The sequence below is a fragment of the Strix uralensis genome, chromosome 3 (genome assembly GCF_047716275.1).
Source record: "Strix uralensis isolate ZFMK-TIS-50842 chromosome 3, bStrUra1, whole genome shotgun sequence".
NCBI lineage: Eukaryota > Metazoa > Chordata > Aves > Strigiformes > Strigidae > Strix > Strix uralensis.
In genome coordinates, this window is record NC_133974.1 from 4,068,598 (window position 1) to 4,082,330 (window position 13,733).

Below are 13,733 nucleotides of genomic sequence, written 5' to 3' on the forward strand. Positions count from 1 at the left end.
GCATGTCTTCTGTTTCCCGTCGTACCAGCTAGGTGCATCGGTGTATCTGGCCCACGCACAATTTAGTGGACAGCTGAATGAGTTGTTGTTGCACGTGTTGGGACACTCATTATCTCTGTTAGGATATTTGACACACAAAGAGGCATTTAGTGGTTTGGAGTATATCAGGGAGTGATCATCAACATTCCACAGGGAGCCACGTTTGGTGGTTCCCCACAGAACTTCAGGACAGGGTGTAGTGCCATTGGGGCTCCACCCTGTGGCCTTGTGGGTTGGGTGGAGAATATAATTACACTCAGCATCCCATACCGAGCTAGCATTTATTATGCCTGGTGACTAATTGTAAGCAATACAGGTGTAGCTTGCATCTGCTTTGTCTCCCTGAAATCTCCAGCTATAATTGTTATACTGAGCTCACTTTAATTCAAGAGTTAGCAATATGTTGACATCCTGTACAAAAATTGGCAAGGGATCCTCAGCTGATCTAGGGGTGGGTAAACAAACCATTATTGATGTTAGGATTATCATCTGTGTGAATCCCACCATCATCCTTGCCACTACGTTGCCATCCAAGTCTGAGTCATCTGCACCGACTGCTGTTGCCACCAGTAAGAATGACAGAGTTGTCCACCTCCCCACTGTCCTGTAAGAGAGCACAAAGAGGGGCCTCAGTCCCTCAGGACTGGGCTTTTGGGTTAGAAGTCTGGGATTATCCACTGGATGCTAATACGATGTGTTCTTCAATTTTCATCCAGGGCTTCCCAGATGTATAAGCATCTGGATTTTGTCAAGAGTCATGGGTACAACACCAACAGAGGGCAGCTTCACCATTACAGGCTGGCCCACGTACATCTGTAGTGGGAATTGGTCTCTAATTTTATTGTCATCACCCGTTTGCAGTTTAAGGTTGTCACACATTAATGGTCCTGCAGGACAAAATGGGGTAGGTACTGAGTGCGAGCACACTGAATACTAATACATTTCCTTTATAAGGGCTCAAAGCCACTTCCACAGACATAATCCTTTTCCCCCGGCAGCTAAAACTGGGTTCAGGCTAACGGACACCTCTCTGCTGCACCCATTACCCCTATTATGTTGATGGTTTTTCTTGATGGTTTGATTCGGAGCTCATCTGCCTGCTGTTTGTTTAAAACACTGATTTGGGCTCCTGTGTAAATCTAAACCTCTAAACTTACCCACTTCGGACCAACAGGAATATGTTCCTTAGTGGCAGACCATTGACAAGAATTTTCCAAGTGGTTTGGGCAGTCCAAGCTCCAAACTCCAACTTCTAGTTTCTTAGTTCATTTAATTCCCCTCACAAGGTCATGAAAGGATTAGGGTTTCACTTCCCGCCTTGTGGGGTGCAGATGCTGGCGGTTCCTTTGTGTTCCAGGTTTTCCCCTCCAGCAGTTCCACTAGCCTTCTATGTGCTCGATGGCCTGCCCGTGTAACAGAGCTCAGGGTACCCCCAACGCCAATGCCTTTCACCACAGGTTGCCTTTTGCCACAGGTCACATTTCTCCACGGGTCCTTCCGCTCTGGACCACCAGCTCGATCCGACCTGCTGTGAAAGGGTTCAGGATCCTGGGGGGAGCTGTCCTAGGCGAGGCTCACAACTAGCTTGCCAGACCCTCCTGCTCCTGTCTGTGCCACTGCCCAAATCCATCCATCCCATTTCACGCCCATAGGTGACTAAACATACGGTGTTTTGGCCCAAGTTAGCACATGTGCAAGAGGATTTTGAGGGTTTTGTTGCTGGAGTTCTATGGCTCTTTGGATCCTCTCTCTAAGGGACTGGATGTGTATTTTTAAGGCATCCTTAAAATAAGAGGCCTAAGGTGGGTGGCATCCACCAGTGTAGCCGTTGGTATCCCCTACTGCCCTCTCTCATACATCGCCTGTACACAAGCAGCCTCTTGTATCCCCTCCACCAGCTCCGACAATCCCCTGATCCGAATGGTAACAGGCTCTCCTTGTTCTTCGGGGTCCATGCCTCCAGCCCAATATGCCACCAGTCACTCAAAAACACACTGGGTCCCCAAAACTCTTGAGCCTCATCATCACTCAACAATATCTGATCACCTTCACTAAGCGAGACACACCACAAGTATTCAGTTTCTGTCTCACCTGGTTTATGTAAGAACTTAGTTTGTAGGTCACTAAGTTTGGGTCCCGCCCATGGAGCAGTACAGATGGTAGTTCGAGGGTTTCTACCCTGCGGACCCTCTTGCCTCTCTTTTAATAAGAGGTCTCACATCCTTCTGTTCTAACTCCTCCATCTTGTTAATACTGTTCTCCTCAGAATCTCCACAGATGTCCCTATCCCATTCCCCGTGATCCGTACCCACAATCCATTTCTGGATTTGGACAACATGGGGGGGCTTTTCCGCTTGGCTTAACATGAGCTCAACCCTCTGTTCCAAGAAACATGTCTGATCTCTCTCTCATTGTAACTCCACTTCCAAACTGTTTTCAACTGCCTCTCAGAACTATCCCTTTCCAACTGCTGGTAATACTTACATGCTGGCCCTGCGCTTGTATCAAGCAGGCACCCAGGATGGTGCAAATAGTTCCTTTCCCTCTGCCATCTTGCTTATCTCCACAACATATCTCCGCCCCCTCCACAACTGCTTCAGGCTCACACCACTTCTTCTTTGCCCACTCCATTCCCAAGGGAGAAGGGTGGCAACCCTGTCTCCAGAATAATCCCTCCATCGGTACACCCTGCTCACTGTGCCAATTAAAATGTCACGGAGGTATATCAGAGTGGCTTCACATAGATAATAAACTTGAACAAACCTGAATCTGTCACCAAATCCACACAGCTGAAACCAACAAGAAAACAACGCTCTGATAACATTTAACAAACTATAGGATCGGTGGACTGGTTGGGGAAGTTATTACTACACAACGACACAGAAGAATGACAACACGGAAGAACGATGGCTCCAAAGTGAGTGCACACTCACTCACTGAAGGAGAAACCTCTTGCTCAAGGGTACCCAGAAGATGCAATCGCTCCCCCAAAGGGGTGAGCGCTCGCTCAAGGATATCCAGTGGAAGTATTCACTCACCAAGGGAGCGGGGTGAGGGCACTCAATCCCAGGAAGTTTCCTTGGGTGGCATCCCAGTTCCCAGGGGAGGGCTTCCGACCACAGACCCACTCCAAGGAGAACTACTCCAAGGGGGTCTCCACTGGAGGCCCCATTTTATAGCCTGGTCAGATCTGAAGTGTGGTCACATATGGTCAGCGTTCCAGAAACTTCTCTCAACTGAGGTGTTTCGTTGGCTGACGGCCTTGTCTGTTGACCAGGGGTCCCGCCTCCCTTTTCCCACCACAGGGTGGGGGTGTGTGTGCTGGTCTGCACCCAGCCAGGGTGCAGACGTGACAGCGACCACAGCGTGCTGCCAGAGGTGAGAAAGAGCTGGTGGCCGCCATGTTAAAGCCCTATCCCCTGCGACGGGGGTTGCTCCTGCCACAGTCCTGTCCTAGGGAGCTCATCATGATAGAATTACAGAGTAATTTAAACCAGAAGGGACTAGACCAGGTTTCTCAGGTCCCTCAGTCAAGTGTTTAATATCCCCAAGGATGGAAAGCTACAACCTCTCTGGGTTCCTGTTCCAGTGTTTGACCACCCTCATGGTGGAAATGTTTTTCCAAATAAACATTAGATTCTAATGAGAGGCAAAATCATTGATAAATTAATTGCTCAGACTTGGGGACTCCCAAGCAATGAGTCATTGCAGGAGACTGAATGTTGTCTCCAAGCCCAGGAGTGACACAGAGCCCCTTCTTGTAGGTAGGAACTGGGATGGCCAACACAGGATGATAAACACCAGAAGTGACAGGCTAGCAATGGAGCAATTCAAGGCCAGGTTGGATGAGGCTTTGAGCAATCTGGTCTAGTGGAAGATGACCCTGCCATGGCAGTGGGGTTGGAACTACATGATCTTTCATGTCACTTCCAACCCAAACCATTCCATGATTCCATGACTTTAACACAATGGCAGAAAAGCACTCAGTATGTTTTCCACGGAGCAGGTAATCCCTCTAGCACAGCAGAGAGGGGAAAAGCTCCTCAGGGCACTTTAATACCATTATGATTTACATCTTTGGTCTGCTCACTAACATGGTTTTTTGTAGTAGGCTGTTGTTCAGCCTAAATGCTCGCAGCTGAGACCCCACCCTCAAGCCAAAATCACTTTGCCAGCAAGGGCTGTGTTCCTGCAGAGGGTGGAGACAGCTGAGCACAGCCCTCCCACAAACACCCAACCTTCCTCCCAGGGAGCCCAGCTTCCTTCTCAGTCCAACCAGTCCCCAGATGCTGGTGTAACTGGTGGGGTGAGTGTGATCAGACTTGAAACCCTCCCCATTCCTCCCCCACCAGCCAACTGGGAAGCTCCCCTGCCATTTGGGCAGGAGGGTCCTCCTCCCCTATAAAAGTGGGTGGGTGGAAGAGTCTTGTGTGGAGGTGGTCATGTTGAGGGTGGGTAGGTGGTGATGCTGTGGGAGGTGGCTGGGGGTGTTAGAAGAGGAACTAGGGGTAGAGGAAGCATTGAGGAGCAGAAGGGGGGCAATGAAGTAGGGGAGAAAGGCTGTGTGGTCTGCTCCCCTGATACATGCATAGGGTGGGCCTGGGGAGGGCAGTGGCTTGAGAGCTTGATGCAGGAATGTGGGGCTTGGGGGGAGTGCAGTGGGCGCCTCCACTGCCATGGGGGGAATTGCGGTGGAGACTCTGGCCTCAGTTGTTTTGGAGAGCTGCAAAGTGATGCTTGACTGAGTATGAGAAGATGGGGAGCTCTGCACCTCCACCAATTGCCTGTGGAGGATCAGGGCTGTGCCTTGAAATCCTTGCAGGAGCCTTGTGCAGGGATGTGAAGCTAGGGTGGGGCTTCCTCCACAGCAGGGTGTGTGACTGCAATGTCTGGGTGCAGGTGAGCTGGCAGTGTGGGTGTGCAGGTAAAGCTGGGTTGAGGTGGAGGAACCTGGCAGCCTCGTCCTTGTTATGTCCCTGTGCAGGTGTTTGGCTTTTGTCTGAGTGCAGGAACTGGAAATGAGCCCATACACAGGGAGGCTGTCTTCTGGAGGCCTCTCTCCCTGCCCCAGACCTGTAGTGGTACCAGTTCAGGTGGCTTGCTGGGACAGGCTCTGGGGTGCAGTGGTTATGCTCTTGGGGAGATGGGTGTCATGGCCTGCAGAGAGCTGGGGCTTGTAATCCTCCTCTTCCTCCTTGAAGGGGGAAGCATTTTGGAAGAGGCTGAAGTAGGTTTGGAGTGAAAAGGTGAAGTAGGGAAGTCCATGGAGAGGAGGAGGAGGCCTGAGACAGCAGATGCTGCTCATTCTGATGCCCTGGGGGAAAGGGCAGGCTCTGCTCTTGACGAGGAGCATTATTCTGCTGCCTAGAGTGGCTACAGCTGGGGGAGCATGTGCATTAAAACCTTATAAAGTGCTCAGCACTTGTAGTCTCTCACAAGGAGCCCATTGTGAACTGAATCTGCAGCAATCAGAGCTGCGTAGCTCTGCAGGTGGTGAGTTTTCTTTGGGTCTGGGCTGTGTGAGCTATGCTGGGCCTCATCCCACGCTGCCTGACATGAAGCCAGTGCCTGGATAGTCAGGAGGAAGACACCCAGGGCCTGGGGCATGGGCAGAGCCCCTGGATGACCTGTGTCCAGCGGCCAAATGCTGCTCCCAGGATCCAGATTGTGGCTGGTGCCTTTGGCAGCAGGAGCATCTCCTTAGCTGACTCTTGATCTGCTACTGGCTTTTGAGTAAAGTCTGAACACAATATGCAGCTGTTTTGGATGAAACTGGAGCAGGCCTGTGAATAATTATCCCATGCTCTAGGAGACACAGGGATAAAGCTCAGTCTTTTACTCCTAGTAAAGCTAGTTTATATGGCCAATTAATATTTTTAAATTCATGTCTTGAATCCAGGTAATGTTCCCTGACATGTTTTCCTCTTGAGCTCTTCCAGAAGGGCTTTGGTTTGTGCTGGGGCACATAAAGGCTTTTACAGACATGCTGCCTTGCCTGCTTCTGTTGAGAGTATGCTCACACCTCACTGCTGTTCACAGCCCTGTGGAGGTGGCTGCTGGCTTAAATGCCTCTTCTGGGCTAAAAGCTTCAATGGACAAAGATGTTTGACACTCAAGTTGCAACAGGGAAGGTTTAGACTGGATATTAGGAAGTATTTATTTCTAGAAGGGGTTGTTGGGTGTTGGAATGGGCTGCCCAGGGCAGTGGTGGAGTCCCCATGCCTGGAGGGGTTTAAGAGTCGGGTTGACCCAGTGCTGAGGGATCTGGTGGAGTTGGGAACGGTCAGTGTGAGGTTAATGGTTGGACTGGAGGATCTTCAAGGTCTTTTCCAACCTAGATGATTCTGTCCCCTTGCTGCGGCAGGAGCGTGTGGCTCTGAAGGCTTTGGTTTCAGTCGCTCTGGGCTGATGCAGGTGTAAGCTGTGTATCTGAGCTAGCCCAGACAGAGGAGAAGCTGAGATGCTAGCATGAGGTGGGAATGCCTCTTCTGGTGGGGCCTCGTGCACAAGATTGCTCTTGATTTTCACATCAAGCTATCTCGGAGCTGTGCCAGGTACAGAGCCTTGTACTGAGTGCTGTGGAGCTTGAAGCTGAGCTTCTGGCCAGTGCTCGTCTCTGGGATTAGTCTGCAGGGGGAATTCGCACTGTGGGATGAAAGCCAAACTGTGCTTTTCTTGTCCTGGAACCTGCTTTCTTGTACACCTAGTCCTGGCAGAAGCCCTCAGAAGAACTGCAAGTGACACGTGGCTGGGATTTCATGTGAGAAATAACTTGTGTACTGGTGTGATTTCCTGGAGGGACCTATAGGATGCTGTAGGATGGTGTTGCTCTATCTCTCCCTCATCCAGAGTCTTCTGATGCCAGATGCTGCTAGTAGAGTGTATGAATGCTCTCTAACTGGTCCTGTGCCACTGTAGTCAGTGAGGCAAGCAGCTGGTAAAGCAAGGGGATGCGCGAACTCCAGTGCTGATCGGGAAGCAGAGCTTGTCATGGCAGCTGTATCAGGAAAAGGACAGCTCACTGACCTGTGCTGGTTCTGGTACATCAATATCTATGTAAGGTTACGTTCCTCCTTTGTACTGGGACATCAAGGCTGTAACTGAGGGAATGGTTGGAGTTAAGTGAGCTCTTGTTCCTGGTGAGGAGAGAGATGCTAAACAGTCTAATTTAAGGTCCTCTATGACTCCTGTGGAGAACCTGTGGTAGGAAAGAACTTCTGGAGATCCCCAGGCCAAATTCCTGCTTGTGGGGCAAAAACTACCACCAGAGCAGGTTGCTCGGGGCCTTATTTGATTGAATTATGAATATCCCCAAGGATGGAAATTCCCCCACCTCTCTGGGATTGAAAGGAACCTGTTTCTCTTCATGGACTTTGCAGTAGGGACTTGAGGAGGAAAACAGGGCTGAGGAGATTGTGGTGAGCTCAGTCTCTGACTGGTTTTGTGTATTTGAGTTGCAACTTTCCTTCAAGCCTAGGGAACAAAGTGTGAGAAGGACCTGCCGTTTCCTTGACACCTGCTGGAGATGCCGGAGGGCCCATCGTTAAGGAAGTTCCAGCTGCTGACCTCCCCTTTTGTGGGACAAGTGGTGGCCAAGGTGGGGGGAAGCAGCCGGAAGATCAATGTGAATGCCCTCAATGCCCTGAGGCTCCAGGACTCCCAGGTGAGCTGTACTAAAGATGAACTTATTGGTCTGAGACAAGGCTGATGCAAACCACCATTGTCCTGCATCTGGGTCATGGGAGGTGCATAACCTGCGAACAACACCAAGCTTGTGTTTGAGGTGGACCATGGACTTTGTTTGTAGCCACAAAACAGGTGCATGTGGCCAAAGAGATGTGAATGCCTGTTTTGGGGTACTGCTCTGTGTTGCAAAGTTTGGGATCAAGGTTACTATGTGGAGAGGCTGTTGCAGGGATGTGGATAGACACGGAGATGCCCAGAATTATTTGCAGTTTTGAGTCAGTGATGCTAATGCACTGGTTCTGTGCCTCTCAAGGGATGAGGAGTTGGTGTTAGTGAGGGCTGTTTGTAGAAGATGAGTTGACTTTTTTATTTTTCCTAGTGTGTGGATGTCAGAAGCAGCAGCCTTGTTTCCCTCAGCTGTGAACTTGCACAGTTGCTTCCCTTATACCAGAGGGCAGGGTTTCACCTGGCTAGGTTGAAATAAATGTCGATGCTGCAGGCACTGAAGAGAGTTACACTGGGTCAGTCCTGCTGGGGGCTTCACTTGCCTGACATCCTTCAGATGATGATTTGGACTGGACTGACCAAATGCTAGTGCAGCCTCACCTCTGATTACATGACAGTCTCGGCTGGGGGCACAGATGTGAGCTGTTCAAGTGTCATTTGTGGCTAGCCTGTGGCTTCAGAGCCACCCTTGAAGTAGGTCACCTCAGCCATGTGAGGCCAGCACAAAATGGGGAGGTGAATGAGAAGCACAATGACAGACTTTGAAACCCTGAGTGCCTGTCCTGGTGTGTCTCCTTGGCCTGCCAGAAGCCTCTGGGAGGGCTTCACACTGAAGTGGCATCTGAACACCTTGTGCTTCATATAGACAAAGAAGGGATGCTGAGAGGATGACTGCAGCTCTGATGGGAATGGCTCAGGTGCTAATGAATCCCACGTTCAGGGTGGGGTGATGTGCTTTCTATCTAAAAGAGGTTGTAGAAAACAGTCACCTGTATGGAAATGGCCAGAGGTTATATAGATCCTCAGTACATCCCACCTCTTTTTGCAGGTTCATGGGAAGAACTTGTACCTGGCTTTTGTGGCAGCTGAAGGTCCCTTAGGACCAACTGCAGAAGAGACAGTGCTGCAAAGAGAGACTGATAGTGGGGCAAGTTCTGCCCAGGGAGGGCACAAACAAGTTTGTGCTCCACAGACACATCCCCAGGATGAGGAGCTGCAAGAACTCCAGCACTCAGGATCTAAAGTCCCAGATGCAGCAGATTGTCCGGGCAACTGGTTGAGCTTCCACTTTGGCTTGTTTGGCAGTGTTCGGGCAAATGAGTTCTCAAGAGCAAACAAAGCCAATAAGAGGGGGGACTGGAAGGACCCTATACCCAGGTATTTAGGGGAGTCCTCACAAACTCTGCTTTCTCCCTGCCTCTCATTCTGGAGAGGCACTTTTCTGTCTCCAACTGAAGTGTGTGGGCATACTCTTAGCCCTGTCTTTTCTCTGATAATTCTTAAGATGAGTAGGCATGAGAGATGGCGTGAGTGGGTGTGGAGTGTGTTCAACCAGGGAATCCACCATGCACTTGTGGGATATGTGTTGCCTGCCAGCCTGGGGATCACAGTACCAGCTCAGTTAAGATTTTTTTTTTTTTGTTAATTCAGAGAGGGAACTTTTAGGATGCCAGACTGAATCATGTCCTGAAAATGCCAGTTTCTCCCAATTACATGATTAAAAAAAGTCTTGGATAAATAGCATACATCTAAGGCAGCTGGAATCACAGGCTGGAGTGATGCTGCTAAAGGCAGCAAAGCATTGAAAACACAGGCTACTGTCTGTGTCCTAAGTCCTGCTGGAAGTGTACTGAACAAGGGGTAAATACTGCAAGATAGTGTGGACTCTGCTCTTCTGAGCTTTTTAGCCTCAGTGGTTAATAATGCACAAGGTGGGTCTGGCCCCTGTGTACGGGGTGTACTTGTTAGGGACACACTCCATGCCCCCCATCCTGAAGTCTTTTGAAGGATATCCCTTTTTGAAGAATGAAGGAAGAAATCCTTCTTTTGAAGGATTTTGGTGTCCCTGCCTATGGCAGAGGGGTTGGAACTAGATGATCTTTAAGGTCCCTTCCAACCCATTCTATGATTACGTTATTTCTATCCAAGTAGTTTTAGACAGTCAGATTTGTGTGCTCCCTTCTGCATCGGTTTCTCTGGTTTGTGGACCCTGCTGCTGGAGCCCTTGGTCATCTGACTTGCCTGCTGGGGAGAGCTAAGATGCCGATACATCTCCTGGCCTGTTGTCGCTCGGCTAGGGACCACAGGGCAGCAGAATGAACAATTGTCCACAAGTTGTGTGGCTTCACAACCAAGTTGCTTGGCTGAAGTCATTGAAGAGACTACCTGGCATTGAGATGGTGGCCTGGTGCCTTGGAGTGCCTGCTGTGACCCTGTGCACACAAGCGAGTGTAGTGATAAGCTGCAGGGAAGGAGTAGCTGTACGAGGGTACAGCCTTTGATTCCCACTTGAACTGTGGCAGCCCTCCTGCCTGTGGAGGCCTGGGAGACTGGTACTTCAAGATGTCTGCCTGTCATGAGAATGAGTAGACATGTGTGAGGGCTGATGCGTCAGCGTGTGCTTCTCCCTAAGCTTATGGCATGTACAGGCTCTTTTCTCACTTTCCAGTAGCTTTTCACTCCATTGCTACACTGCTGTCTCTTTCTGTGCAAGTTCCTTCATCCAGAGCAGAATATAACAAATGGTTCAGGGATGTTTCTGATGAGAGATTTCAACTTCTTTGCTTCTCCCAGACTGGTTCTGCACTTTGAGAGCGGAGGCTTCCTTGCTTTCTACAACTGCCGAATGCACTGGTGCTCGTCTCCAAGGGCTGATCCTGCTTCTGACATCCTGTCCATGGAGTTCCACCGTGGCCGAGCGCTGGATGCCCTCCACGCACCTGACCCCATCTGCTACACCCTCTTAGACCAAAGATATTTCTCGGGGCTGGGTGAGTTCCAGGGCATAGTGGTGGAACAAGAAAGGAGGAAGGTGGGTGGGATGTCTACAGATCCAGAGCTGCATGTCTGAGCCTTTTACTCCTTAGCCTTATGGCTTCTGGTAGATCCAGCTGAGGGTGTGTGCTATCTTGCTGGGGACAAGCCTTGCAGGTTGTAGCCACATGCTTCAGATACTTGAGGGCACTGCGTGAGCCCGGTGGTGCAGTGCCCAGTGACCTCTCTTAGTGTGGGTGACTATGGATTGGCTTGTACTTGTGGAAGAAAGGAAGGTCTGCTTCAAGGGTAGTGGGAAGAGAACATCTTGCAGTCCAATCCCAGCAGTAAGTCTGCTCGTTGCCACCTCTGATACGGGGAATGGCATTGCTAGATGTGATCCTTGAGGCAGAACTCACAGATGGGAGCCGTAAGCCTGCATCATCTTGCTAAGAACTATCCTTATTGTCTCCTTGTTTCTGACCCTTTTTAGGGAACATCATTAAGAATGAGATCTTGTACCTGGCCAAGATCCACCCGTTAACACCAGGCTCTCTCTTGGCACTCCCAGATCTGGAGCGTCTCCTTGACTGTGCCGTTCAGTTCAGCTCTGACTGGCTGCACAGCAAGTTGCATGGCAAAAGGCTGCACCCTCAGATCTACCAGAAGGAGCAGTGTCCCCTCGGGCATGCAGTGATGAAGGCAACCCTTGGACCCTCAGGTGGCTTTAAGAGACTTACGTGGTGGTGTCCTCAGTGCCAGCCTGCGGTGCTGTCAGGGAATGGGGATCCTTCCCCAGTCACCGAGTGACCTGGCTTTGCGTTCCTCCCTTCCTGGGGGGCGTCTAGGTCTTAGTTGTCCTGAGGTGATCATTATTGGTTTTTTGAGGCTGAGTTTGCTCCTTAGGGACAGTGAATTGGCAGAGTTAAGTGCTCAGTGGAGCTTATAGGAGTCGCTGCACTACTGTGTGCCTCTGGATACAAAAAGGAAAGTGCTTGTACGTATCTATCACTCTTTGTCACAGTGACACAACAGTGTGAATAGCTTGACCAGTTCTGAGGTCTCTTGGTCCCCCTGTTCAGACTACAGTGAATGGAAAGTGTAGGGTGTTGAGCAGATGATTGGATTGTTGTGGTCGAGAAGTGACCCTGTCCCTTGAGCCTGGTGTGGGTGCAATGGCTTATGCTGGAGTTAGCAGAAAAGAGTGTATCCCTCTGCCTAAACAGCCTGATTAATTCAGTGTTAGATAATCCTGCCTCTGCTTGTAGCTGAGTACCTGTGTATTCAGGCCGTGATTAGGAGCGGTTAAAAGTGAGTGGCTGTTCCCTCTGTCAGCTCTTACAAGAACGGCTGCCTCCTTCTGAGGGGAGAAAATAAACCTCAGCAGAGCTTAGTGGACTTCATCTCTGCCCCCACACATTTTGTGGCAAACTGCCAGATCTCCATGTAAAACAAAAACCCAAACACAACTATTCTGCTTTAACTGATTATAGGGGTGGCCCCTAAGGGAGGGTCTGTGTCAAGTCACTAGTTACAACTGGGATCACAAGCCTGACAGATCTGGGGCATCTCTAACAATGTTTGTGACAGGGGTTGCATAAAATTTGTGATCTGCAAGGTAACTTGCCAGACCCATTACACTTGCAAACAGAAAGGTGTGGAAATAAGAGATGATGTGGTCTGTCCTTTGAGCTCTGTGTCTCTATGCACAGGCAGAAGCTGTTGCTGTCCTCTCTCCCTGGATCTGGGTTTACTTTAACAATAGATTGTTGAGTGAAAAATAAAAGCTGGAGTTAGAACTGGTGATGTTCAGCTTAAGTTTAGCGTACCTTTTCTGGTAGTTTCTTGGCTAAAAACTGAGGTGTACAGGGAAATGCCAGTGTTTGGTGCTGCCCTGTAGAGGAATGGTACTGGCAGCTTTCCTCAGCTGTGTAAGAGCAGCTCAGCAGGAAAACTCTTCTCATGGGAAGTGGATTTTTTGAGGTGGATTGCAAATCAACTGGGAATGCTGGAGTTAGACCTCAGTGGTAGGCTGCTTCCCAAACAGGACTTCACAGAATCGTCTAGGTTGGCAAAGACCTTGAAGATCATCCAGTCCAACCATTAACCTAACACTGACCGTTCTCAACTCCACCAGATCCCTCAGCGCTATGTCAACCCGACTCTTAAACCCCTCCAGGGATGGGGACTCCACCACCTCCCTGGGCAGCCCATTCCAACGCCCAACAACCCCTTCTGCAAAGAAATGCTTACTAATATCTAGTCTAAACCTTCCCTGGCGCAATTTGAGGCCATTACCTCTTGTCCTATTGCTTACTATTTTGTCAAAGAGACTCATCCCCCCTCTCTGCACCCTCCTTTCAGGTAGTTGTAGAGGGCGATGAGGTCTCCCCTCAGCCTCCTCTTCTCCAGACTAAACCCCCCCAGTTCCCTCAGCCGCTCCCCATCAGACCTGTGCTCCAGACCCTGCACCAGCTCCGTTGCCCTTCTCTGGACACGCTCGAGTCTTTCAATGGCCTTTTTGGAGTGAGGGGCCCAAAACTGAACCCACTCATTGAGGGGCGACCTCACCAGTGCCGAGTCCAGGGGTAAGATCCCTTCCCTGTCCCTGCTGGCCACGCTATTGCTGATACAAGCCAGGATGCCATTGGCTACCTGGGCACACTGCTGGCTCATGTTTGGCTGGCTGGCAATCAAACCCCCCCAGGTCCCTCTCTGACTGACATGGCCTCTCCCCTGTTAACTGCAATGCCCTTGAGTGGCTGCAGGTTATGGGGTTGAATAATCCAATTAATGGGGTTGTGGTGCCAAAGATGGCTGATGTCAGTTCCGAGCGTGTCCTGCAGGGTGTTGCAAAGGCCTGGGAATGAAGAGGGGGGTTTTCAGTGCGCTCCTAAAACACCCCACAGAAAAGCACCCCAAAAGCTGAACCTCACACCTCGAGGGGTGAGGCGGCAGTTGGGCCAAATGCGGAGCACGAGGGCTGAGGGCGAGGCCTCTTGTCCTGACTCGGGGCAGGTTGGGATGAT

The 13,733-nt window shown here is 50.4% G+C and overlaps 1 protein-coding gene across 1 annotated transcript; it reads left to right on the forward strand.

The window, feature by feature from the left end:
• The first annotated feature begins 7,564 nt into the window (after positions 1–7,564).
• On the forward strand, positions 7,565–11,514 carry NEIL2 (nei like DNA glycosylase 2). Its single transcript, XM_074864670.1, has 4 exons — positions 7,565–7,702; positions 8,780–9,108; positions 10,525–10,721; positions 11,198–11,514. Exons 1-4 carry the CDS (start codon positions 7,565–7,567, stop codon positions 11,512–11,514), a joined length of 981 nt encoding a protein of 326 aa, XP_074720771.1.
• Positions 11,515–13,733: the final 2,219 nt, after the last annotated feature.

Bases quoted from the DNA above. Each gene is read 5' to 3' on its own strand.
- NEIL2 (XM_074864670.1), top strand. From the start codon at position 7,565: ATGCCGGAGGGCCCATCGTTAAGGAAGTTCCAGCTGCTGACCTCCCCT. The intron at 7,703-8,779 runs GTGAGCTGTACT...CTCTTTTTGCAG, and splicing joins TGAGGCTCCAGGACTCCCAG to GTTCATGGGAAGAACTTGTA. The intron at 9,109-10,524 runs GTATTTAGGGGA...TGCTTCTCCCAG, and splicing joins TGGAAGGACCCTATACCCAG to ACTGGTTCTGCACTTTGAGA.